The sequence below is a fragment of the Chiloscyllium plagiosum genome, chromosome 16 (genome assembly GCF_004010195.1).
Source record: "Chiloscyllium plagiosum isolate BGI_BamShark_2017 chromosome 16, ASM401019v2, whole genome shotgun sequence".
Taxonomy (NCBI): domain Eukaryota; kingdom Metazoa; phylum Chordata; class Chondrichthyes; order Orectolobiformes; family Hemiscylliidae; genus Chiloscyllium; species Chiloscyllium plagiosum.
This window is the reverse complement of record NC_057725.1, coordinates 63,289,485-63,316,223: the sequence shown is the minus strand read 5'-3', so window position 1 is coordinate 63,316,223 and position 26,739 is coordinate 63,289,485. Positions and strand designations below refer to the sequence as shown.

At 40.6% G+C, this 26,739-nt stretch overlaps 2 protein-coding genes across 7 annotated transcripts in view; both read right to left on the bottom strand.

Annotated features, from left to right (window-relative positions):
• The window catches only part of LOC122557968 (excitatory amino acid transporter 2-like), a 510,588-nt gene that overhangs the window by 129,249 nt on the left and 354,600 nt on the right, over positions 1–26,739 (bottom strand). The gene's annotated exons all lie outside the window — the stretch shown is intronic.
• Positions 1–26,739, bottom strand: part of pdhx (pyruvate dehydrogenase complex component X) — a 206,131-nt gene that overhangs the window by 15,680 nt on the left and 163,712 nt on the right. For 3 of the 4 annotated variants that reach the window (XM_043706268.1, XM_043706269.1, XM_043706271.1), the window contains 2 exons: positions 18,448–18,506; positions 12,557–12,715 (listed from right to left, as the gene is read on the bottom strand). In XM_043706268.1, the coding sequence (XP_043562203.1) occupies positions 12,557–12,715; positions 18,448–18,506 (218 nt within the window). The remainder of the gene's footprint in view (positions 1–12,556; positions 12,716–18,447; positions 18,507–26,739) is intronic. The other variant, XM_043706270.1, reaches the window with a different exon arrangement.

Sequence of the window (26,739 nt, the reverse complement as noted above, 5' to 3'; positions counted from 1 at the left end):
TAATATTTGCTTTAAATGGGAGGTCTGGAAACCTAATTCTTATCTGCATTATTCCTTCCTCCTTGATAACAGCTCTATACTTCCAAAACCTCAAAACGTAGAAATAACTCTTTACTGAATTAAATCTGACTAGGATTGGCCACTTTCATACCTAGGAGCAGAAAGCTAGAAATGTCCATTTGATTTATGTAATTTCTATTCTTTCGGAGGAATCAGAGTCTGAATCAGCATGCTCAGTAGTTTCTGGTCATGCTCACATGCTGTTACAGTTTTACTTTGTTTTTCACAATTAAACTTCTGTAAAATTATAACCAATCCCTAGGAGGTTATCCAAGTTATGACAGTTATTAAATTATTACAAGGTTAAAAATCACACAACACCAGGTTATAGTCCAACAGGTTTATTTGGAAGCACTAGCTTTTGGAGCATTGCTTCTTCCACTCCAACAGCTAGTGCCTCCAAATAAACCTGTTGGACTGTAACCTGGTGTTGTGTGACTTTTAACTTGGAGAAAACAAATCACCTATATCATTCAGATCGCTAGCAGCTGAAGTTCTTGGTTTTATTTTCCGTTATCATTGCTGTCCATTGCACAGCAGGTCAGGCAGCATCCAAGGAGCAGGAAAATTGACGTTTTGGCCAAAAGCTCTTCATCAGGAATGAGGCGATGGGGTCAACAACTCCTCCGACTTTCGTATCATAAATGTATGATGTATGATGTTCCTTCACTATCACTGGGTCGAAATCCTGAATTTCCTCCCTCAGGTCATTGTGGGTCAACCCATAGCATGTGGACTGCAGCAGCTCAAGAACCCAGGTCACTACTGCCTTCTCAAGGTCAAATAAGGACAGGCAATAAGTGCTGACCAGGCAACAATGTTTACATCCTGTGAATGAATTACAAAAAAGGAAAACAAGGAAAAAGCTGGTGCAGTTCTGGAATAGCTGGCAATGCAAAAATGTCTGCAATCTAGGTTATGTAAGTACACCCACAATGCTGTTAGCAAAGGAATTGAAGAGTCATAGAATTAGACAGCATAGACACAGACCCTTCCTGAAGAAGGGCTCCTGCTCCTCGGATGCTGCCCGACCTGCTGTGCTTTTCCAGCACCACTCTAATCTTGACAGGCCCTTCAGCCCATCATATCTACGCTGACCAACAAACATCAAACTATACTAATCCCATTTACTTGCATTTGGTCCACAACTTAGTATGCCTGGGTTTTTTTAGTGATGTTCATTAGAGGGTCTTATAGTGAGTAAAAATAATTGGTACATTGAAAGTACACAGGGACAAGGACAGATAACAACTTGAGTTGCAAGTTTTAGACATTTAGTTCACTTTCATTAAAGGAAAAATACAGCTTTATGGGAATGCACAGTTTGCAGTTTAAAACTCACAAAGAGGAACATGATCAATGAAGGTATGAGATTTAAATTTCTAATAGCCTGGCATTATACACACAGAAATGTTTGGTTTTGACAATTTATCGTTTGCATTTTCTAGTGTTTTAAAACATGAGCAGGGCTTATTTGGCAAAAGTATAAATGCATAGCTTGAAAACTGAAAGTATAAATATCTACCCTTCTGAATAACCCAACACACATAAACAAACATACCAGGTAGTGGAAAATAAATCTCTACCCAGATTAACTGGAGAGGGGGAAGTCATATGTTCTTGATCAAAAATTGCTTGTTCTTGAAGGGAAAAGAGATAATGTATGAATTGTTGCTGTGCTGGGATTTCAAATCAAATCCCTACAAAATTAGCTTGGACCTCTCATTTACTTGGCCAGTGAAATTAGCAATATACCCTGACCTGCATGAGGTTCAGCTGCCTGTATCCTATCATACACCAAGTCTCCTTGCTGATTTATAATGTTTCCTGGTATCCCATGACTCAAATTTAAAATGGTTATTCATGTAACTTGCTTCTCCCCCTTCCCAATCATTGCTCCTATTCTTTTAAGTGGACTCTTCTACATTCCTCCTTCCTTTGGCTTCACTATTAACGGTTGTCTCTTCTGTCTCCTTAACCATATGGCTCCAAATTCCATCCCCAAACACTTTCAGTTCTACATGTTACTGTGCGTAGGACATTCCTTAGACTGGGTGGGGGGAGGGGAGGGTGTTGTGTCCTTGTTGTGGTTGGAGGCGTGGGGTTCGAGGGCAGAGGTGTGGGAAGTGGATGAGATGCACTGGTGGGCATCATCAACCATGTGGGGGAGGAAATTGCGGTTTTTAAAGAAGGAGGCCATCTGGTGTGTTCTATGTTGGAACTGGTCCTCCTGGGAGCAGAAGCAACAGAGGCAGAGGGATAGCATTTTTACAGTAGGCGGGGGAGGTGCAGTCCAGGTAACTGTGGGAGTGAGCGGGTTTGAAGAAGATGTTAGAGTTCCAGACTCTCTCCACCCTCTGGTAGAAATATATATTGAACTCTTGTCTTAGCATTCGATCTCTTACCTTAAACCTGTGCCCTTGATTTTTGACTCCTCCACTAACAGAGAAATTTCACCTCTATCGAATTCCCACTCAATGTTCACTGCTCCAAGGAAAACAGCCCAAAACTATCCAACTTTCGTCATAGCTCAGACCTTGCAGCCAAGGCAGCATCCTGGTAAATCTCCTCTCTAGTACAATCACATCCTTCCAGATATATGGTGACCAGTGGTGACCTACCAGCATTTTAAACTGCTCCAGTATACCCTCCCTGCTGTTGTATTCCATGCCTGGGCTGATAAAGGCAAGTATCCCGGATATCTTAACAGCATAATCTACCTGTGCTGTTACCTTCAGGGATCTGTGTATATACACACACACACCAAGATCCCTCTGCTCTTTAGTACTTTCCTGGTCCAATCATTCATAGAATACTGTTTGCACCATTAGTCCTCCCCATCTACTTTAACTGGTAATTTGGGGATGCTCAGCATGACCTATATTCTTCAAATTATTGATCGATATAGATATATCAATCTCAGTGGATAAATCCCACGCAGTTACTGTTGATGACTTCCCTCCCTCTGATGGTAAAGGATAAAGGTGGGAAAAACACAATTAATTAAAAGAGAGCTCTTAGTTTAAACCATTGTGGGAGGTGGGCATTGCTGGCTGGCCAGCATTCATTGCCCATCCCTAACATCCCTTGAACTGAGTGGCTTGCTAGGCCATTTCAGTGGGCAACTGAGAGTCAACTACATTGCTGTGTCTCTCCAAGATGGCGGCATTGGAGTATGCAGCGTCTGGGCTCCTGTACCCAGGGCTTGTCCACTCTGTGCGCCTTTCTTTCCTCTTCTCTCATCTTTTGGCAGAAGGTTTGGAATTCAGCTTTGTCAGGGTCCAGGGCATGGCGGCAGCTGGTGAACTCGAAGCCGGACTCTGGCGGTGACATAGAGATGGTGGCTTGTGGAGGGGTGAGCACGAGGAGCTGGTATCGGCAGAAGTGACGTCGGTGAGGTGGAGCAGGGATGTTTTGGGCAGCCACTCCTCATGGCCATTGCAGCCTTGTCCGGTGGTGGTCTGCTTCAGTGGTACGGCCCAGGATTCCATCACAAGGGTCAGCGGCTTTGGTGATGAGGTGGTTTTGGCGCGGCATTTGGCAGCCAGGATTCCTTTGAGCGGATTTTGCTACATTTTCTTTCCTGGGAGCGGCGATGAGATTGTTCCCTGTGGAATGTTGTGGTCTTGCAGCAGTACAGTCTTTTCCTGAACTTAGAACCCAAAACTTAACTAAGATGGATGTTGTCTTAGCTATGCCTTCTGTTATTTTTCACTGTTCTTATGTTTGTAAAAACATTCAAGTGACTATAAATGACTATTCGATTCTTTGTAAGCCAGATCAGGTAAGGATGGCAGATTCACTTCTCTGAAAGACATTGGTAAACCGATGGGTTTTTCTTAAAATTTGCAACAGTTTCGTGTACATCAGTAGATTCTTAATTCCAGATTTAAAAGAAAAATTTACTGAATTCAAATTCCATCACCTGCCATAACAGGTCCCCAGAATAGTAACTGAGTTCCAGGATTAATCATTTAGCGATAATAACACTAAGCTATTGCCTCCCCAAATGCCTATTCGAAAATAAAGTCGAGACCACTCCTCACTCATCCCTGACTATTCCGTGGGAGGATCGCATTGTTCAAACAAATCACAAGGAAACCGAACACCACCACAGCAGATCTGCAAAATCATCATGAATGCAGTTTCAGGCTTCTTTCTGCCCCAGCATGCCAGCTTGTCAGCGATATGGGCAATTTCAGATTGAATTTGGTGAGATGAGGTCAGTGAAGGAAGCAGAGAAGCAAGCAAGCAAAAACAAAACCTTTTTTTGTTTAATTCAAACTACCAGGAAGGCTCTTGAACCTTGAATACCCAAGACTGGGAATGGCAAACACAACAGAATCTAGGTATTTCACATTCAGAATCTCTGGGACTTTAGATTTGCTGGTAATTGCTGGCAGATAGCACTGCTTTGTATCCTAATCTACAGATGCGTGGTATTCTTGGATTGCACTGCCAAGCTCAGTGTCACACCGATAGCTTTGTTACATATGAAGCAAGATATAAAGTGGGAACTCTAACTAAGACCAATTCCAGTGACCTGGTTCAGGTATCACCATCTTCAGTCACAACAATACTTGTTACAACAGTTTTTTGGGAGTGGTGTTGATATTTCTCCTTGTCCAACATTTCAGACCAGAAGCAGATCAAAAACCAAAAAAAATCCACATTGTGTAAAGAACACAAATTTCGGTTTAAATATCGTGAAGTAGTAATTCAGCCTGGTATTTTACTCAAAAACATTATTTCAGAAGTATGCAAATCTGATACAGGCTTCAAATGATTCCCTTAGATATAAAAACTTCAAAAATGCTCATTAAAATTCTCTCTGCTCCATTTTTAAACACAAAACTATGTGGGGTGCCTGGCACTGTTGTATAAATAGTACTTCTCTTGGCTCCGTTTTAGTGATCAGGCCAGATTTTGGAGATTATCTACTTTAGACATTACAGATCTATATTGTGAAGATACACTGTGCACTACACCCCAGATTGCACATGAACAACAATAAAATAACGTCTTCAACATTTTGAAGTACTCAACATAGATCATTATACAACCCAGAGGATTATACAATCATAGATCTGTAAGAAGCAGGAGGCCATTCAAACCCATCAAATCTGTCAACTTTTCTGAACAGCAATCCAACTAGCCCCACTCCCAACACGATCTCTGCACGATTTCGATATCAAGCCAATTAGAGAGACATCAGGACATAGGACCAAAAGTTTGGTTAGAGGTAGTTTTTAGGGACAATTTAAATGGGGAAAGAGTCAGCAATATGTAAGAGACCAGAGTTGAAGGAGAATACAGATGCATTGATCAACACCACAGGGCATCTAAGGGCATACAAAATCCTATCCACTGTCACAAAATGTTTTTGGAGGGGGTTCAATGTGGTTGCTAGGAAAGGACATATGCAGTAAAGAGTGAAGACAAATGGCTTCTTTCTTTCAAATATATAGTTGCAGGAAATTCCTGCTCATTTAGTATTAGTTGTCATACAAGCAGTTCAGAGGTGAGAATGGTGATAGTGAGGTGAGTTTGGGTGCTGTCAGTAAATGTCGTGTTTTCAAATATACCAAGGGCAGAATATTAATGAAAAACAGAAATCGTCAATCTTAGACCTTTTGGGGACACCAGAGGTAACTGTGGAGGGACAAAAATGCAGTGGCTCCAAGTGGATGGATAGGAATGGGTCTAGTGAGTTCAGGTCAATACTTGCTGACATTCAGCTAAATAAACTAATCAAGAAGTTTCAGTTTTCTGTTCATCGACTTGTGGTTATTCACCTCCTCAGTAACATTAAAGATATTGAAAAGTATCCATGGGGAACACCACCATCTGGAGGTTCCCCTCTAAGCCACTCACCATCCTGACTTGGAACTATGTCTGTTCTTTCAGTGTCACAGGTCAAAGCCCTAGAACTGACTCCCTAATGGCATTGTGGGTCGACCTAAGGACGTGGCCTGCAGTGGTTCTAATGTATCTAAGGACATGGACTTTTTGGGCAGCTCAGAATGGGCAATAAATGCTGTCCTAGTGACACCCATATTCCATGAGTGAATAAGCTTTTCTAAAAATAAACAAAATACAGTACACCCAGGTTCTTCTGTTGGGGATATGTTGCTAGCCCAATATTTTTCCATAAGTAACATGTTGAATTTTTTTTTAGCACTCAAGCTTTCAGAATTTCACTGCCTATTTATTCATGTACGTACATGGGTTGACACCAATTTACACAGTTGCGTTGAACTTGGGCAATGAAGAAGGTACACAACCAGTGTACAGTAAATCAGTATGCATTGCTTCAAATCACTCATCTGTGCAAGATCATTCTCTATTCTGTTCACCCTACTCTTATGTTAGTTCATGTTGAGGGGCGAGTTGCTGCTTCTGGGCTGGTGGCCGTGCTGGGTTTGCTTCCCGTTTATTTTAAGCTTAAAAAAAATAACCAGAGTTCAGGAATTCAGTTGGCTTTGCAACATGCTCCCAACTTAATTTAATGAGGTTTCTTCAGCAAATACCCAGAAGTAGGCAGGAAGTAGGCTTTAGGATCTCATTGGTCTGAACTTTGTATGACTAACATAAATCAATCAACAATGCTACAGATTTACCCAATGTTAAATGTTAGCCTTTTAACATCCATATACACAAGTGATAAGTTGTTAAAACAAATGGCAATATATACTTATGAAGAAAGTTGTGCATAGGATGATGGGAATTTCAGTAAATATTCTACAGGAAGGAAATGAGTATATATTCTTAGTTGATAGTAAAAAATGAATTCAATTCAGCTTAATTTAAAAACTCCTCTTGGCTACATTGCTTAATTTAAGGTACCTATAGATGAAATAGTAATTCTACACATGACTGGAAGGAGTTCTGCTGTGGGTAGGAAATGTTAAAGTGTTTTATAACAGCACAATCAGGGAACACAAATGATCATCAGCTTTCAAGTACAAAACAAAACAACGAGGCAGGATTGAGGCACCACAGTAAGTACTCGGCCTTTCTCTGTTTGGAGGATTTCAGACTTCATCACAGTCCCTGTGAATGGAGCATACTTGTTTAATTCCATATCCTACAGTTCTTGAAAAATAACAAAGGAAGGATTTTATAACTGACAAGTCAGGTCCAGGCAGCTTCTGTAATCTCAGGTTAAGGACAGGTTACAATTACCCAGTCACCAGCAATAATGTTTTGCAGCAAATTTAAAATAAACATTAAAAAAAATTAAATACACGTGCATGGGGGGTAAATAACTGAGATGCTGACTTTCATTACAGTAAACAGTCAACAGGAAAGTGTTTAGGTGGCATGTAGCCTCAACCTATTGGTGTGGCAATCCTGGACGCTGTGTGTTCTGAGATGATGATGTATACAGGAAGTATCTTCAATAAGGTTAATATTCCTGTACTTGAGAAACAAATGGCAACAGTGCTGGCCAAATCTTGTCACCTCCAGGCTGATGGGTTTTGTGGAAGCAAAGTGGCTCACCAGTGATCAGGGCTGGAAAGGTGAACTTGAAGGCAGTACAGGTACCATATCAAGCGACAAACAGGCATTCTGAAGAAGAGTATTTGCTCTCAAAACCAAAGACCTATAGAGATGCTCTGTTTTTTTGTACTAGATACCTGTTGGCAGCAACTTGGGTGCATGGCAACCACAACCAAATCCAAATCCATGGCACTGTGCAGCAGGTGGGTTCCAAGGAAGTAGGAATGAAGTGTAGAAGTTCAGTAGTAATACAGAATTCGATAGTCAGGAGAACAGCCAGATCCTTTAGCAGTCACAATATGTATCATCCAGGAGACTGAACATAGATCAACATGGAGCAGGTACAAAAGATTTTAGAGCGAGGGAAGGGTATGAACAAAATGACATAACTTAAGCTGAATACACCTAGCTTTGTAAAGGGAGTTTCATGAGTTTCTCCTGTTCAATCTCAGGATATACAATATAGGACCTTGAAGACCAGGAGGTCTGATGCACAATGGAAATATGGTGTGTGAGGTAACATTTCTGATTCCTGGCGATTCTACCGGGAACAGACCAATGCGCCTGATAGTAGAGTTGTGGGCATAATGCAAGGTTTATATTAATCCAATAGGGCAAATGATGAGGAAACATAACTTGGGTAGAAAGAACAGTAGGATAAGACAAAATAAAACATATCAAAAGGAGGATGGACTAAAATAAGTAAAACTGCCAGCCAAACAGAGAAAGCTTGAGGTACGGGTGTGTGATATATGAGTAGAGAAACATTTTAGAAATGGTAACCACAATATTTTCATGTTTGGTACAGAAGATAAAAAGGAGAGGAAGTTAGCAATAAAGACATTTGGCTAGGGAGCAGAAAATGATAGAGGTATTTGGCAAGGGAACAGTCAATTATAAAGGCGTTTGACTAAGAATCAAGAGATTAAAAGTGGAAGTATTCCAAATAAACCAACTGAAAAACTTGAAGGAATGGGGATACAAACAAAAGAAGACAGGTGATTAGGAATTAGTGAATTGAAAATAACTGAAATTTAAAGTAGTATTCAAGAAATCAAGTTGAATAATATAAATGAAAACATCAAATACAAGACACAAAAAATTTAGAAAGCCTGATGAAATTAAAAACAAAAATTGGCAAGTAACATTGATCAAGAATTTAAAAACACACATCCCAGTAATAAAAGGACTGATTCGAGAGGGAGAACAAATCAAATGGAGAATATATGAACTTGAAGGTATTAAATGAACAGTACAGCTTGCATGTCACTTAGCAGTGCAAGCAGGAGTTGAGCTATAAAGGAAATAGTACTGAATGTAGTGGAGTTAGTAAGAAGTTAGACAGGAGGCCTGTGACCAGTAGTGTGCTCATAGTTCCTTGAAAGTGGAGTTGCGGGTAGGTAGGATAGTGGTGGTCTTTGCTATGCTTTCCTTTATTGGTTAGAGCATTGAGTATAAGAGTTGGGAGGTCATCATATACTCGACGCACTGACCAATAACAGCAAGTGTACCAAATATTGCCTTCACTATCTTGTATACCTGTGGACACTGGTTAGACCACTTTTGGAATACTACATGCAATTCTGGTCTCCCTGCTATAGGAAGATGTTATGAAACTTGAAAGGGTTCAGCAAAGATTTAAAAGGATGTTGCCAGGGTTGGAGGGTTTGAACGACAGGGAGGGGCCGAATAGACTGGGGCTGTTTTCTCTGGAGCGTTGGAGGCTGAGGTTTATAAAATCATGAGGGGCAAGCGTAGGGGGAATAGTCAAGATCTTTTCCCCAGGAAAGGGGAGTCTAAACTAGAGGTCATTGGTTTAAGATGAGAAAGAAAAGATTTACAAGGGACCAAACAGGCAACTTTTTCACATAGAGGGTGGTGTGTGTATGGATTGAACTGCCAGACGAAGTGGAGGAGGCTGGTATGATTGCAAGATTTAAAAGGCACCTGGATGGCGACATGAATGGGAAGGGTTTAGAGGGATATGGGCCAAATGCTGGCAAATGGGACTAGATTAATACAGGATATCTGGTTGGTATAGACAAGTTGGACCATAGAGTCTGTTTCCGTGCTGTACAACTCTATGACTCTAAGTGCAAAGGACACCAAAAGTTGAGGGCACACTTCCTAGAATGCTGAAGGAGGTCAGGAAGGAAATAGTAGAGGGTCTGACCACAATCTTGCAAATAATCTTCGATCTTGGGAGTTGTGCCCAATGATTGGAGAATTGCCAGTGCTAATTTGTCTCTGTGTGGCACTCCACAGGATGGTTGGTGTGAGAAGTGAAAACTGTCACCACAGCACAGTAATGTTGATGTTTAAAGAAATTTGACTACACTAAACTTACACTCTTTTGCATTTGGGACTAATGACGCCTATCTTGGGTACCTGAAACAGGGTACTGCTCTACTTTGCAGGATTAACAACATTCCCACTGATAAGCTTAAATACCAGCTTTCTAAAAATAAATTTTAAACAAAAAATACACTTATAATAACAATTATTTGATAGTATTCTTACTGTATCATTTACAAATGATGCATTTTTAAAATTCTCATGGGATGTGGGTGTTGCTGGCTGGGCAGCATTTATTGCCCGTCCTTGGTTGCCCTGGATGTGATGATGAGCGGCCTTCTTGAACCATGTCAGGGCAGGCAGACCCACAATGACTTGAGAGGAGGAATTCCCGGATCTTAACCCAGTGACAGAGAAGGAAGATTGATATATTTCCAAGTCAAGATGGTGAGTGGCTTGGAGGTTGTGGTGTTCCCACAAATGGCTGCCTTGATCCTTCTCGATGGAAGCGATCAGGGTTTGGAAGGTGCTGCCTTGGTGAGTTTCTGCAGTGCCTTTTGTAGATAGTACACACAGCCGCTATTGAACGTTCCTGTCGGATGGAGTGGCTGTGCTATCAACTAAATGGGCTGCTTCGTCCTGGATGTGCCAAGCTTCTTGAGTGTTGTTGGAGCTGTACTCATCCAAGCTAGTAGTAGGTATTCCATCAAACTCTTGGCTTTGCAGTGTAGTTGGTGGACAGGTCCTGGGGAGTCAGGAGGCGAAATAGCCGCTGCTGTATTAGTAGCCTCTGATTTGCTTCTGTGGCCACTGTATTTATATGGTGAGTCCATTTCAATTTCTGGTTAATGGCAACCATCAGGAATGTTGGTAGTGGGGAATTCAGTGATGGTAACACCATTGAATATCAAGGGGTAGTGCTTAGATTGTCTCTTATTGGAGATATCATTGCACGGCAATAGAGTGGCACAAATGTTGTCTGCCACTTGTCAGCCCAAATCTGGATATTTGTACATCACATGTTTTTCCAAACTAACTTCACACTTTTATTTTTGGCTCATCATTCTGTAGCATTTTTCCCATGGAGTGGTTTGTTGGAGACAGGCTTCTAAGTACATTCCAATTTTAAACTGCCACTGGTTACTTGATGGTGGATGTGTATATTTCTCCACTCAACATCACTTGGTCCCAGCCTAGCTAAATACAAATGTTATAAAGCATTTGTGCAGAGTGATGGAAACCCAAAATAGTGAAAATCAGAAGCTCAAATCTAAAGTGGACTTCCACTTTAGTTCTGGTGCCAGACCATAGATAACCCTGAGCTTGAGCTGTATTCCACTTGTCACAAATGCGATTGATTTAGTATTAAGGTGCCTTTGAATAGCTGTTCTATCACCCTGCTGTGTGCGTTGTTCTTTGAGGATGTAATAAGCAGTTCGGTTAAGCATAACCGGAAGATGTGGTGTAATTGAATTTCCAAAAGGTATTTGATGAGTTGACAGATGAGCTAACTATACACCATAGGAGTTTATGATATTTCATTGGGGGGTGTGGGGTAGGAAGGTATACTAATATGAATAGAGGATTATTACCCAACATGAAACAGTTGTTGGAATAAGCAGTTTACTTTCTGGATATAAAGCTGTAATTAGTGAACTGTCACAGAAATTAGTTCTGAGGCCTCACTTATTTGTGATCTATTTTAATGACTTGGATCAAAGAACAGATTATATTGCAGCCAAATTTGTGGACCATACAAAGATAAATAAGTGAGAAGGTTCTGAGGAGGGAACATCAATAGATTAAGTAAGCAAAAAAATAATTTGGATTTGGCATACAATCTAGGAAATATGAGGTTGTCCATTTGCCAGAATTAGCAAAGCAGAAAATTATTGAAATGGAGAGAGAAGGCTGAACTACAGGGATCTGGGTGGCTTTATACACGAATCACACAAAGTCAGCATCCAATGGAATGTTGGCTTTTATTGCAAGGGGAATGAAATATAAAAGCAGAGAAGTCTTGCTGAAGCTGGAGAGAACATTTGTGACACGACATAAACATAGTTTTATAAAGAGAGCCATATTTGAAATGGAAACAGTTCAATTAATTTTCACTAGGGCTGATTCCTTGATTGATGGGTTTGCCCTATAAGAAAAAGTTTAAGAGTTTGGACCTATACTGATTGGAGTTTAGAAGAATGAGAGGTGACCTGATTGAAGTACTGACAATTCTAAAAAGGCTCGACAGTTTAGATATTTTGTCTCTTGGTGGAATACAGGATTAGAATACACACTTGAAAAATAAAGATCTCCCACTTAAGGTAGAAATAATAAGGAATTTCTACTCTCAGACAATCATTTGTGATTTGGATTCCCATCCTCTAATGAGCAGTGGAGGTTGTATCATTGAAAACATTCAAGGTTGAACTGGGCAGATTTTTGATAGGCAAAGGAGTCAAGGATTATGGGAAGCAGGCAAGAAAATCAAATTGAGGCCCCAATCAGATTAGCTATCATTCTATTGGCTGGTGTAACATACTCGAGAGCTATCCTAACTTGAATGATTGACTCCTTTTGCCATTTATGATGCTTTTTTAGGCCCGCTTAAACTGACATGTTAAGATTTATGGTGGTGCAAGGCTTAAATAAACTGATCTTTGTCACTTTTCCTCTCAGCATTGAGACCCCCTTGCCCTACCTTGACAACTGTGGAAATTTCCCCTATTCCCTTGGTAGCAGCGTCTCGCACGATTGGTGTAACCAGACCACGATCTGTGGCGACTGCCACGGAGATGTCGATGGAGCTGAGCTGATGAGGGCCCTCATTGCTCCAGGTGGAATTCACATCTGGCATTTGCTTCGAAATATTATCATTGAGATAAAGAGGGAGGGAGGGGTTGGGTGGATAAAGGGTGAAGAGGAAAGAGGACACAGTTAATCAGGATAACAATTGTTGTGTAGTTGCAGAATGAAATGCTTATGTTAAAAACAGAGGTCCATCAAATGATAACTGTAGAATCAGTTTTCTGAGCCCTTTCTAAAATGCATTAATCTCATGATTAAAGGCTTATTTTTGATCTCTTGACTCCTGTCAGTCTGCTATCTACTTCCACCTACATCATCTGCATTGTTCAATTTAAAAAAGTCAGTTTTTCATGACCATATTTTTGTATTTATGTTGCCTCTTACAAGACAGTATTGTAGCAATATCACATTACATTTAGCAGACCAAAAACCATATGTTCAATTAGGTAGCAAAGAATTTCAGAGATTTTAAAAGGGTTTTGTGGTAAAGCTACAGTTTCACACAAGCACCAGTTTTCATCTTTCCCTGCTAAACCCATTCCTGGGGAAGAATCCAGCTCTTCAGTCAATAGTCTAATGGGAATCACCTCTTCTCAACCAACTCCGGAACTGTTCTGATGGACCATTAAAGGAACCTGAATTTCTAACAGTGGCACTGATCAATACAAAGATCAAACTTTGTACTGTATTAAGGTTTTATTCGGTTTTAAATACGCATTTGTTATTACCTCCTGCTTTTTACACATAAAATTTGGAATGCCATCTGCTGTTTTACTTAAACTACATGAAAACAGCAGCATCTTACACTGATAATATTTTGTGAAACTACATCGTACAATTCCTCTTCTCTTCCACAGCACTCAGCCAATTCTATTCTGCATCTGCATTGAACGGTACCATTTCACTAAAATACACTTCACTTTACTGACATTAAATTCAATTTGCCACTTCAGTCAATTCTCCATCAGAGTCACGAATCTTTGGAACTTTCTTTAAAAATTACTTATATTTACCTGGATTAGCTCTGTTCTCCTTTTTAAAAATCAGTACAACTAGACACGATCCAATCCTCCTGCATACATTCACACTGAGAACAGCCTTAATGTTATTTCTAAGGTCTAGGCAAAATCCTCCATCGGTGCCCTCAAAGGTTTAGAACTGTGATCCTTTGTCTTCATTTGAGATAACTACATTATTTAAAATGTTCTTTTATTTATTATAGTCACTCATCTCAATCTCAAACAATTGACTTCACACCTTCACTACCATCCTCGTCTTTGGTAAAGACCAATAGAAATATCTAGTAAATCTCCCTGACAGTTTTGAGCATTTACAAATCAAAAATCGTTTTCTCACATGGGTTTCAAATAACTTTTAATCATTCTCTTTGTAAACCAGTGTCTTGGTAGCACAGGGCTTGTGTATCGCTAAGAAAAAAAATGCAGCATTCTGTCTTGCACTCACGAGGGCTTTCACAAAATTACATCCCCAATGTAAGGAGGAACCATATTCGATACTATAGGAAAAGAAAATGCTGCAAGTGAAGAAAATGTTTACAAGTGAAATCTAATAAGCTGTGGTGTTGCCATGGAGCATTCACCAGATGACGACTGACAGTTAACAAATAAATGTTATTTAAATTTAAATCAGGCAGGGTGACTGGTCAAGGCATTTACTCTGAGGAATGAACCAGATTTCTTTGAGAGTTCAAACAAACATGCAAAGAGCAGGGGCCCAGTATCTTAATATGCACAGCTTCTAGCAAGAACAAGTGCACTACACAGGGACCCTGACAGACCGTATCAAACGGACTCTGCAAATAATTGTACAAGGCATTGGTGAGGCCACTTTTGGAGTACTGCATATAATTCTGGTCACTTTGTTATAGGAAGGATGTTGTTAAACTTGAAAGGTTACAAAAGAAAACCACAAGGATATTTCTAGGATTGCAGGGTTTGAGTTTTGAGGAGAGGCTGGATAGCCTGGGATCCCCACCTATTGCTTACTCTTTACCCTATTCCTTGCCCTATCTTTTCTGAGGTACCATCAGTTCTGAGGAAGGGTCACCAGACTCGAAACGTTAACTCTGATTTCTCTTCACAGATGCTGCCAGATCTGCTGAGCTTTTCCATCAATTTCTATTTTTATTTCTGAATAGGTTGGAATCTTTTTCCCTGGAGCTTCAGAGGCTGAGGGTGATCTTATAGAGTTATATAAAATCATGAAGGGCATAGATAAGGTGAATATCCAAGTCTTTTTCCAAAGTTAGGGGAGTTTAAAACTAGAGGGCATAGGTCCCTTTTAAACTTTCCCCTCCCTCACCTTAAACCGAAACAGGCAACTTTTTCCACACAGAGTGTGGTAAGTACATGGAACAAGCTGCCAGAGGAAGTGGTAGAGGTGAGCACAATTACAAAGTTTAAAAGACATTTAGACAGGTATATGGACAAGGAAGGTTTAGAGGGATATGGGCCAAATGCATGCAAATTGGACCAGCTCAGTTTAGGAGTTGGGCTGAAGGGCCTGCTTCAAGCTGTATGAATCTAAAACTCAATCATAGGATCTTACCTAATGCTGGACACTGCGTTTTGAATTTTGCAAGCACACAATGTTATGTATAGTCTGTAACCTCCCAATTGTGAACAGCCAAAGAGATGCTGCTTGTGATGAACTCCTCTATTTATGTTTTCTTTTTCTTGTACTTAACAAGTTTGTTAATATTTATGGTACAGATAGTTTCAAGAGTTATTAGGTGGCAACAATCAATTCTACCCAGCAACATGGGAGCAACATGGCTTCAATGTTTTCAATAGGTCATTCAAGACAGTTGAGAGGTCACTGAAAGATTATAAGCAATACATGAGGACCCAACAGAGAGACCAAAATGGTTATATTAAGAACACTGCAGCTATTCGTATACTGGGAAGGCTGCTGAACTAAATAGATTGTGTTTAGGGGACTCAGTGAGGAGCTAAGAAAAACTGGATGGCTCTGGGTTGTTAGAACAGGTTCTTGAAATTTTAGGCAGCTAAGTGTTGACATCAAGACTCATAAGCAGCTCTGGGAAGGTGAGAAAGTGGGGCCATCCACAGCTCTACGCCAGTGGAAACTGTCTGAGCATTAGTACTAGTGCCACTAAGAAAATGGGAGTTTAAACATTCCCAAGCAGTACTTGCTTGCTGCAACTGAATAAGCTTTGAGGCTGGGTAAAATCCCAGGCAGGGACAGCTCGCTGAGGTTAGCTGTCTGTGAAGAGCTGAGGTTATGCTTGTAAATGAGCAGTCGAGGGCACTCGATGAGATAGTCCATGATGCAGCAGTTTTTGACAGAGTTTCAAGGTTTTCAAGGCCACTATTGCATTTCAGTCCTGAGAGCCAATTTGCTAACCTGCTTGACCTCAGTTAACTTGTTTCATCTTTCTGAAATGCCATAAGCAATTTGGTCTTTTAGGTTTTGTGCAGAATTCATACTTCTAGTTGAACTCGAAACTTACCCTAATTTGGTCATCATTATTTATTTTAGACTTTAGGTTAGATTACTTACAGTGTGGAAACAGACCCACACCGACCCTCTGAAGGAGCAACCCACCCAGACCCATTCCCCTACATTTACCCCTTCACCTAACACTACGGGCAATTTAGAATGGCCAATTCAGCTAACCTGCACATCTTTGGATTGTGGGGGGGGAGACTGGAGCACCTGGAGGAAACCCACGCAGACACAGGGAGAATGTGCAAACTCCACACAGACAGTTGCCCGAGGCGGGAATTGAACCCGGATATCTGGCGCTGTGAGGCAGCAGTGCTAACCACTATGCCACCGTGCCGCCCATCTATCTATCTATCTAATCTATTTCATATTTTATAACCAGATCAAGTATTGCCTACATCTTACCACTTTAAGAAAAAGTATTGTACAAAATTTAGAAATTGCATTCCCCTTTCTGTGTCTCTGTTCCATTGAGAAGTGGATGATTCAAATATTTTTGATATTCTGATGCATCTTTCCAATTTGACACCAGATATCCCTTCCCATGATTTGGATGATTGTAACTCGAACAGACAACTGTATAGATTTTCTATTTGTTGCTGACATTCCCCTTCTTTACAGCCTTATTCGCTCATTTTAATCAATACTGTCACAGTAGCCCAGTATTCCAATGGTCAGATAGTCATTTCTGCAGTGTAAGAATATGCTTTGGGACAACGTGGAAACACTGACACAGCAGACTCTGAGGAAGTTGCCTGGAAATTGAAGATCCCATGGGCAACTCTCCTGCATGCTGAACCTTCAGAAAAAGTCTGTTAAAGTCAGAGACTTCCAAGGGTTCCCACTCATTCAAGCTTAATGGCTACCCAGGGAAAGGAGGAGGAGAACTATTAAAGAGATCTCCTAACTCACCACCTTCACACCTCTCCTGCCCAACCCATCCCAATCAACCCTGCTAGCACCAACCTCAACCTGACAGCTGCCACCCCCACCCCACTGGATCTGAAGCTCCTCTGCTGAGGACTGTAAAATCTGGGCCCATTATTTGATCTCTTGTGTACTTACCACATATCTCTCAACATTTGAAGCTTACATCTCATAGAATAAGAAAAATCTCTAGATCCTCCTGTGCTGAAGTGTTTTGTTGATTGAGTTCAACTTTCTCTTAACATCAATGAGTTTGCTCAGCACCTCCCTCCCACGCCACACTAAATATAAGCATTTGCCAAATTTCCACTTTAGAAGCCACTATTCTCATTGTTCCCATCACATGCCATTAGCCAGTTTTTGTAAGATTTAATTGCAATAAGCTCACAAGTAACAAGTTTTTTTGTTAGATGTATCCTAATGATATAATCTTGTTGCATGTTGTTTATGGTCTATAAATAGAGGCTCATTATTAAGATCTCTAAGCATGAAGATTAATGTTTAAACTGGGAAGCATTTTATTTCTATTTGGTCTCTGCGAATGTTACTACTCCCCATTTTCATTAGTAGGTTCTCAGTTTAAAATAAACACTCTCATATTTCACACGTGCACATTTACAAAGAAAATGGAAAAGTCATGCTGTTCCACAAAATATAATCTACACAGGGCCATTTGTTTATTTTGGGAACTGGAATATTTAGTCCCTTAGTAATTATCTAAATAAATCATTAGAAGACACAGCTATTGTTTCTACTTGGGCTTTTAAAATCAATGCAGTGCTGTGTGCTTGTTTTTCAGGGTTGGCAGAAATAGAGAGATTATTGAAGTAACCAGGACAATATAAAGATAGCTTACTGTTTACAACTCAGTTACTCAGGCTAGGTGCTGTCCAACCAACTGTTGGGAGAAAAGGAAGCTCACAACACTGAAAGCTTAAGGAATAGGACATGATGGAGACTAGTGTCTGACCACGATTGGTCAAGAGAGTAAACATAGGCAGAAAACTCTCTCGGTTAGATCTGAACTTTAGCCACTTCTGTCCAAGGTTGACCTGCTGTGTTCCCAGCATTATCGGTCTTGCTTTGGTTAGCTTTGAGCATTGAATCGGGATTGAATCTGGCCTCATACAGTGGAAGCCTGTCTTCTGTGGTTCAGTGCAGAGTGGTGTTCAAGCTGCTTGGTCGTGTATTTTTACAAACAGGAATCATAACGGGCACTACCAGCTCTGTATGATGCCAGCTTTTGTTTCCAAACTTGTAGATGCCAGGTTACTTTAATCAGGCCATGATGAGGTTCTAAATTATATTACCTTTGCTGATATCAAGTGAATCTCGTATACTATCATTCCTCTTTCAGAATCCACTTACTTTCAGTGTGACTGCAGCTGCCTTGATAATGAAATCATTCACTGAGATCTTGATATCATCTACAGAGGAAAAAAAAAGTAAAAACCAATGAGACTGCACAACTTAATAGAAATGCAGCTTTTTATTAGTGTGTTGTTTTAAAAATAAAGAGGGTCATGGAATGCTAATGTCATCTGGACATTCCTGCACAGACCTCTCCTCTGTTGCTGTGAATAATATCCCAGCAGATGTCACACACACAGAAGTGCTGGGCTTTCCGTTGATCAAGGACATTTACTGTGCTAACGTTTCTATACAATGAGTTGAGCTACAAGTTCTGAGCCAACAGTTGTCTGAATGAAGGCACTTGTAATATTTTCAAGCTTTGCTCAAGTTGTATTCATATTTTTCAAAAAATATTTGAGAAAATAATGCTTAGAGAGGCTTCAAAAACATTTTTTTAAAAAACCACTTCAAATTTCAGATTGGTTCCCAGTCAAGATAAACTAATGTTTCTTAAATGCAAGCTACAGATATTTATATTTATAGCAAAGGTGCGAGTTCTGTAGGGGAAGCATGTCTTCTATGGTTCAGCGCAGTATATTAAGTCCTTCTGCTCATGTACCATCTTTCCAGAGCTCGTATTGTTTCCTGGATTTCTGCTGCCTCCCTCACTGTTTCATACTGGCTCTATTTCAGAGTTCTCAGATGGAAGTGCTTCGCACACTTTGAAAGTTGCTTCTCAGAGGCAAATAATCACATAGGAAAGTGTCCATTCTGAACAATGAACCTTCAGTTGCCAGCCACATTGAATATGTCCCTAGCACTGATCGAGTTTACGTGGTCATCAGTGAACTGCAGAGGCCATGATGGACACGTGCTTAATCCCAGTGATCTGCACTGAACTATTTTGTCTCAACCAGTGCAATTATAAATCACAGCATGGGTTCTGGAGTGGAAACATCAATGAAAGTTGTTCCCTTTGGATTCAATCAAGTTAGAAAGAGATAGCACATAAAAATCCACAGCAGTTACAACATGCAAACAGGCCATTAGGCACAAGTAGGTCATGTCTTACCCATCTTCCTTTATAACCTTACCCCATCTACATCAGGAGGGATGTCTGAGGCGTGGAGGGAATCTAAAAGCCAGTGATAACAGATTGGCATTGCAGAACAGTGCTGAACATTAGGTGATGCAATACACTCCAAACTGCTGAAGTTCAGAATAGTAACATATACAGGTCGTTCTGCTATAATGTGTGTTTTGTCAGCGCGAATTCACTTTAATGTGATTGACAAACAGAGGACACTGTTTCTAAAGTGTAAACTTTTAAAACATTTGTTGGCTATAGCACGATTGCATTGCCAACACTAAGTGTTACTGATATTGTACAGTTCTTGTATAGCGTGGAGTTGCACAGGAGTGCGACTGTCGCGCAGTAGAAGAAATGAATATCTATACAGCAAGTTTAATTTAATAAATATCCCAGGCATTCAAACTAGGAGAAATGGACACCCAACTATAAGAGTGGAGTGAGTACACAGATGATCAATATGGTTGGAGAGAACAAGAAAGGCAGAGTGGGTTAGAGAACAGTTCAGATGTACAGAAGCACTGAGTGGATTGAAAACCTGAAGGAGGTTGCAGATGTCGAGGAAGGCTGACTGAGATTTATAAAATAACTAAATCTGGGTTCAATTCCCGCCTCAGGCGACTGACTGTGTGGAGTTTGCACGTTCTCCCCGTGTCTGCGTGGGTTTCCTCCGGGTGCTCCGGTTTCCTCCCACAGTCCCAAGATGTGCAGGCAGGTGAATTGGCCATGCTAAATTGCCCGCAGTGTTAGGTAAGGGGTAAATGTAGGGGTATGGGTGGGTTGCGCTTCGGCGGGGTGGTGTGGACTTATTGGGCCGAAGGGCCTGTTTCCACACTAAATAATCTAATCTAAATCTGATGTATTAGCAGACAGGGAACACACAGAGATTGGCTCGACTTAGAGCGACATCTGAGCTAGATGTAACTTGGGAAGGGCTGTGGTCAGTAGTTTCAACATGTTCAAAGTTATACAGAATGGTAAAGTTTGAGAACACAAACAGAAATTACTGCTGAAACTCAGCAGGTTTTTACAATGGTAAAGTTCAGGAACCTTGCAAGAATGGTGATGGAGAAGTCGTGTCTGGTTATAGGGGCTTGAGGGGGTTTGGACCTGGTGATAATAAGTTATGTGCAGAGTAAGTGAATTCTGTGGAGGTGGTAACAAGCAATCTGAATGACAGATTGTATTTGGAGCTTAAAGTTCAGCTCGGAGTACAATATCACATGGCATAACACAAACATGTCTCCACAAATGGTATGGATGAGGAACATTGAATCATGCTCCCATTAATTTGTATATCCCTGATTCTACAGCATTTAGTATGCACTGCAATGACACAACTTTGCCAAGAACAGCCTTTAGTAAACCTCCAGGCTTGTGAAATTCAAGGAGAACAAATTAGAAAACAATAACTTGATAGGACTAGACATTTTAAAATTGGTTCATTTACCTGAGCTTTCAAGATTGCCAGTTTCCCCAAAGTGTAGGATTAGGTGTGAGCCAGTGACCACAGCACCTGGACTGGGGTATAGAAATGTTTGTGGTACCTAACCAGATGGCTTGGCCTGATCATTGAGGAGGTGGAGAAAGCTTCACCTGTCCATGGCTTATTGTCAGACAGGAATCTGACAGCACAGTTGGGGTTGTGTCGAACTGGCTGTTGTTCTAAGCATTAAAGTAACAGTTATCACCATACCTGTGGATGGTGTTAATGAAAAACAACATGTAAATGAGAAATGGAAGCTAGACAAAGGACAGATAGGCACTGAAGGAACAATTTGCATTTCTCTAATATCTCAGGATACTCCCAGAGCACCTCATTGTGAATGAAATGCTTTTGAAATCTAATTGCTATTGTAATGCAGAGAGACATGGAAGCAGCCATTTTAAACAGAGCAAGTGCCCACAACCAGCAGAGGCAGCCATGTTTTCAGTACTGAGATATAAATGGTTGACCAGGTTACCAGGGCATGACTTTGTTCAACTTTGTAGAAATGCCATGGGATCTTCTATATCCACCTGAAAGGTTTGACAGCTTGCCCAAAAGATAGCACTCATTCAGTACTGCACTATAATCTCAGTGGTGGGACCTGAGCACTCAGACTTCTGACCCTGAGAAAGAGAACAATTATTAAGCAAAGAGAGACAAACAATGTGTGGAAGAACAATAATTTCAAATGCTGGAGAGAGCAAATGAGTGAAAACCAACGCTCACCAGTGAAACCCAATTTTGATGCTTTAATTCCATAATTTTACTTTCAAACTAATTAGACTGAAAGTACTGTTAAGACCGAAGATCTGATGAACATTTTCCTGTGCCTTTAATTGACAATTCTGCCTTAAAATAATGCTGCTTTGAATTAAAGAAATGAAACTGCTCTATTAAGAAAGCCCCCTCACTTATTGCAAAATGGTGACTAAGTCAGGTCATTAATGAGATTAGTTTGATAATATGACAACCTTTCTTTTCTAACAGTATAGTTCTGTTTCTTTAATGCCTTAAATTTTTTTAAAAAGTGTTGAAATTCATCTTGGCTGTTGATGAAATTTGGTAACCCATTTCACATGCTGTTCAGTTTCCTTTTCAACTGATTTAACTGCAGCAAAGTGTGAAATAGGCTGTCGGTTCTCGATCGTCAGTTTTGTGCTGCAAGCCAAGGTGAACATATAACACTAAGCTGTTTTCACATGATATTATATTTTACAAAGTGTACGTGCTCAAGACTCCAAAACCAACCATTCTTTTAATAACAAAGTAACGTGCATTCAAAATAAATAAAACAGCCATATTCTACTCCGTACGATATACTGGTCGGCCTTATCCCCAATTTGACACGATGTTCTCCACACAGCATACTGTGGTTTCTGTGTAATATATAATTGTGGTACAATATGTGAGATACAGCAGTAAGACCATACTGGTCTGTACCAGCCTCTACAGCAACTTTCACTTCAAGCATCACACTACTTGAAGTAGCTCAACATAACTGGCCAGTCTGCTCACTTGACCAAGAGATTTCCAGTCTAAACTGTTGAATCCCTTGAGCTCAACCTGGTGACATTTTCGAACAACAACAACTTGCATTTGTAAAGCACTTTAGCATAGTAACATGCTTTCATGGTGATTTACTGGAATGCTAATAAACAAAATCACCAAGTCACATAAAAAGACATTAGGTAGACAGATGCTTGGTAAATTAAGTCCATTTTTATGGACACCTTAAAGGAGGGGGGACAGGTAGAGACATCTTAGAACTAAGGCCACAAATTGATAGGACAATTAAAGTTGGGGGTGCTCATAATTAGTACAGACATCTTGGGTTTTCTGGTTATGATGATGAAAGTCAGTGACGATCAAGATGTTGTCAAAGTGGAAGCCAGAATGGTGAACAGGGTCGATAAGTGAATAGAACTTGATGCAAGTTGAGATATAGGTGACATGATTGATAATTATATATTTCACAGCTGGGAACATATTTAAACTTGCAATGCCATCTAACCACACTTTAAAATAATTAGTAACTGCTGGATAATGCAGAAACATGAAGTGTTGGATGAGACTGACAAAGCGATCAAATTCACTCTCACTTAAACCGGTTGTGCTACGACCATATCAATAACTCAGCAAGGATACACTACAACATCTATCTTAAAGTTTTACCAAGTTTTTAGAACTTTAAGCCCTGTATTGGATTTTCTGAACAGTAAAAGTAGTTAGGGTATTTCCTTAGACTCCTTTAAGGTCAAAAATTGAAAATAAGCAGGTTTTTATTGAAGGAAAGGCAAAGATAAAGGAAGATCAGGTAGAATTATTAATTAGAAATAATGGCATCATAGTACAAATAAAGTATTTAAGTGGAGAGGTTGTTTGAAGAGAACCCCTAAGGACTGAAAAATAGAAAATAGGAGAAGGAGCAAACCATACAGCCCTTCATATTGAACCATTCAATATGAACATGACTGAACATGCAAGTTCAGTATCCCATTCCTGTTTTCTCTCCATATCCCTTGAGCTGCAAGGGCCACATCCAGCTCCTTTTTGAATATATTGAACGAACTGGTCCCAACAGCTTCCTGTGGGAGAGAATTCCACAGGTTCACAACTCTAAGTGAAGAAATTCTTCCTCATTCTCAGTCCTGAATAGCTTATTCTTTACTCTCAGATTGCGACCCCCCCCAAGTTCTGGACTACCCCAACATCGGGAACATTCTCCTACATCTGGCCTGTTCAGTCCCATCAGGATTTGATGTGTTTCTGTGAGATCCCCACTTCATTTTTCTAAATCCCAGTAAGTACAAGCCCAGACGATCCAATCTTTCCTCATATGTCAGTCCTACCATCCTGGGAATCAGGCTGGTGAACCTTCGCTGGACTCCCTCAATAGGAAGAATGTCCTTCCTCAGACTAGGAGACCAAAAGTGCACACAATACTCAAGCTGTGGCCTCATCGAGGCCCTGTATAACTGCAGCAAGACATCCTTACTCCAATACTCAACTGAATATCGACTGAGTTGAAGATTGAGTGATTGATTAATTACGTTACTTATGAGCAACTTTGGATCTTGAGCCCGAGCTGCACATCAGGGAAGGGGCAAGTTACCTGGCCACTTTACTCCAGAGGGTGTTCACATCCCTCAGACTTAGTCATTGAAAATTGATCTATGATCACGGACAGGAGGGCGAGACTGTAGGTGAGGCAGTTATAGAGCAGGCGAGTTATACTTTTGAGGAACCTCTGTGCCTGCAATTGTCCAACAGTTCTGAGAATCTTGCAAGGTGCGTGGACGAGAGTGGGGACTGTAGGGAGGATGTGCAAACTGTTCACAATACTATAATATAGGGAAGGCTGTTGCCTGAACTGCTGTGCTCTTCCAGCACCACTAATCTATAATATAGGGAGTCATTCATGTTTGGGGGGTGGGGTTAAGGGAGAAGAGGAGGAAACAGGAACGTACTAGCAGTAGGGGACAGCTTAATTAGGGGATAGATACCGTTCTCTGCAGCCGTGAGAGTCAGTCCCGTTAACTGCATTGCCTGTCTGGTGCCAGGACATCTCCTGGGGCTGAAGAAGCTTAACTGGTAGGGGAGGAATCCAGTTATTGTTGTCCATGTTGGTAGCAACCAGATAGGTAGGACAGAAAGGAAAGTCTGCTGAAAGAATATGAAAAGTTTGGAGCTGGATTAAAAAAAAAGCAGAACATCCAAGGTAATAATCTCAGGATTACGACTTGTGCCACATACAAACTGGAATAAAGACGACATCAAGGAGTTAAATGTTCAAAAATTGGTTTGCGATAAGAATGGGTTTCACTGGCATCAGTGCCAGGATAGAATGGCGTTGCTCCGATTGGATGATCCTTATTTGAACTGGCTGGGATGAGTGGCATAATGGTAAACCAGAGGATTGGAAGAATTTTAAAAGCCAAAAGATCACCAAAAAAAAAGGGGAGAAAATGAACTCGAAAGTTATATAAAAATGGCCAACAAGAGTTTCTTTAAATATGTAAAAACAAAGAGAGAGATCAAAGTGAACGAAAGAATGAGGTTGGGGAAACAGAAAATGGCAGAGGGGTTGAATAAATACTTTGTACCAACATTCAGGGTGAAAACAACAATAGCATTCCAAAAAGCACCCTCAATAATGAAGTAGCAAACGCAGGTAAGAAAATAAATATAACACTATAACTTCTGAAAACTTAGAGAAACTAATGGGATTAAAGGTCAATAAGTCACCTGAACTTGATGGGTTGCATTCTGGGACATTAAAAGAAACAGCTGCAGAGATAGTGGATGTGTTGGTAGTAATCCTTTGGGAATCCTTAGATTCTACAAATGTCTCAGAAAAATTGAGAAACTGCCAATGTAATACCCTTATTTCATAGAACCATGGAATCCCTCCAGTATGGAAACAGGCCCTTTGGCCCAACAAGTCCGCACCAGCCCTCCAAAGAGTAGCCCACCCAGACCCATTCCCCTGCTCCACTACTCTACATTTACCCCTGACTAATGCACCTAACCTACACACCCTTGAACACTATGGGCAATTTAGCTCAGTCTATCTTTGGATTGTAGGAGGTAATTGGAGCATCCAGAGGAAACCCACGTAGATATGGGGAGTGTGTGCAAACTCCACACAGACTGTTGCTTGAGGCTGGAATCGAACCTGGGTCCCTGGCGCTGTGAGACAGCAGTGCAAACCAGTGAGCTACCATGCCACCCATGAGCCACTTTGCCACCCAAAACATTGTACCTGCCTAGGTCAAATAACACTACAAGCTTATTTACCTTGTTTTGCTTACTGCATGCATGTAAGTACAACACCCTCAGTCTTGCACTGACCATCACCGTTCTCATAGTTGTCCCCATATCTGCTGTACTTGAAGTTTGATTCCTAAACCCTTCCATACTCTCTATCTTATTACTTATAAAAAGGGACAGAGATACGTAACTATAAGTCAGATAGCATAAGTCTGTTATTGGTAAAATGTTACGAAGGACCTAATAGAAGTGCATTTAAAAGTTATGCCTCCTCAAAGAATTCTAATAAATTGATCAGTTAATAAGCAGGATAAAAAAAGGGAACCAGGAGATGTAATATATTTGGATTTTGATAAGGTTATATAAGAGTTCATGACATGAATACAGGATTGGCTAACAAATAGAATTTACAATCTGTAAATTGTGGAGCACTACAGGGGTCAACAACACTGGGGGCACAATTATTTACAGTATGTACTAACGACTTGAAAGAGGATAGTGAACTACAGCTGACAACAAAACCAGATGTGGGGGTGGGGGTGTTCACCTACATGGAAACTTATGGATAAAGTTAAGGGCAGGGGGGAAAAGGGTGAGGGGTCAGCAGAGATTCTTCAGTTTCCAGAATAAGTAACAATAATGTCTTGTTCATAAGAGTGATATTAAATAGATAGCAAGAAGTGACACAGTTGGAAGGTGTAGAATCTGAGAGCAGAGTTCAGGAACTGTAAAGGAAAAAAGATCCTGATGGAGTTGTGTACAGGCCTTCTAGCCACCACATCATAATTCCAGCATGGAAACAGTTCCTTCGGTCCAACTCGTTCATGCCGACCAGATATCTTAAACTGATCTAGTCCTATTTGCCAGAATTTGGCCATATCCCTCTAAACCCTTCCTATTCATATACCTATTCAGATACCTTTTAAATGTTGTAATTGTACCAGCCTCCAACACTATC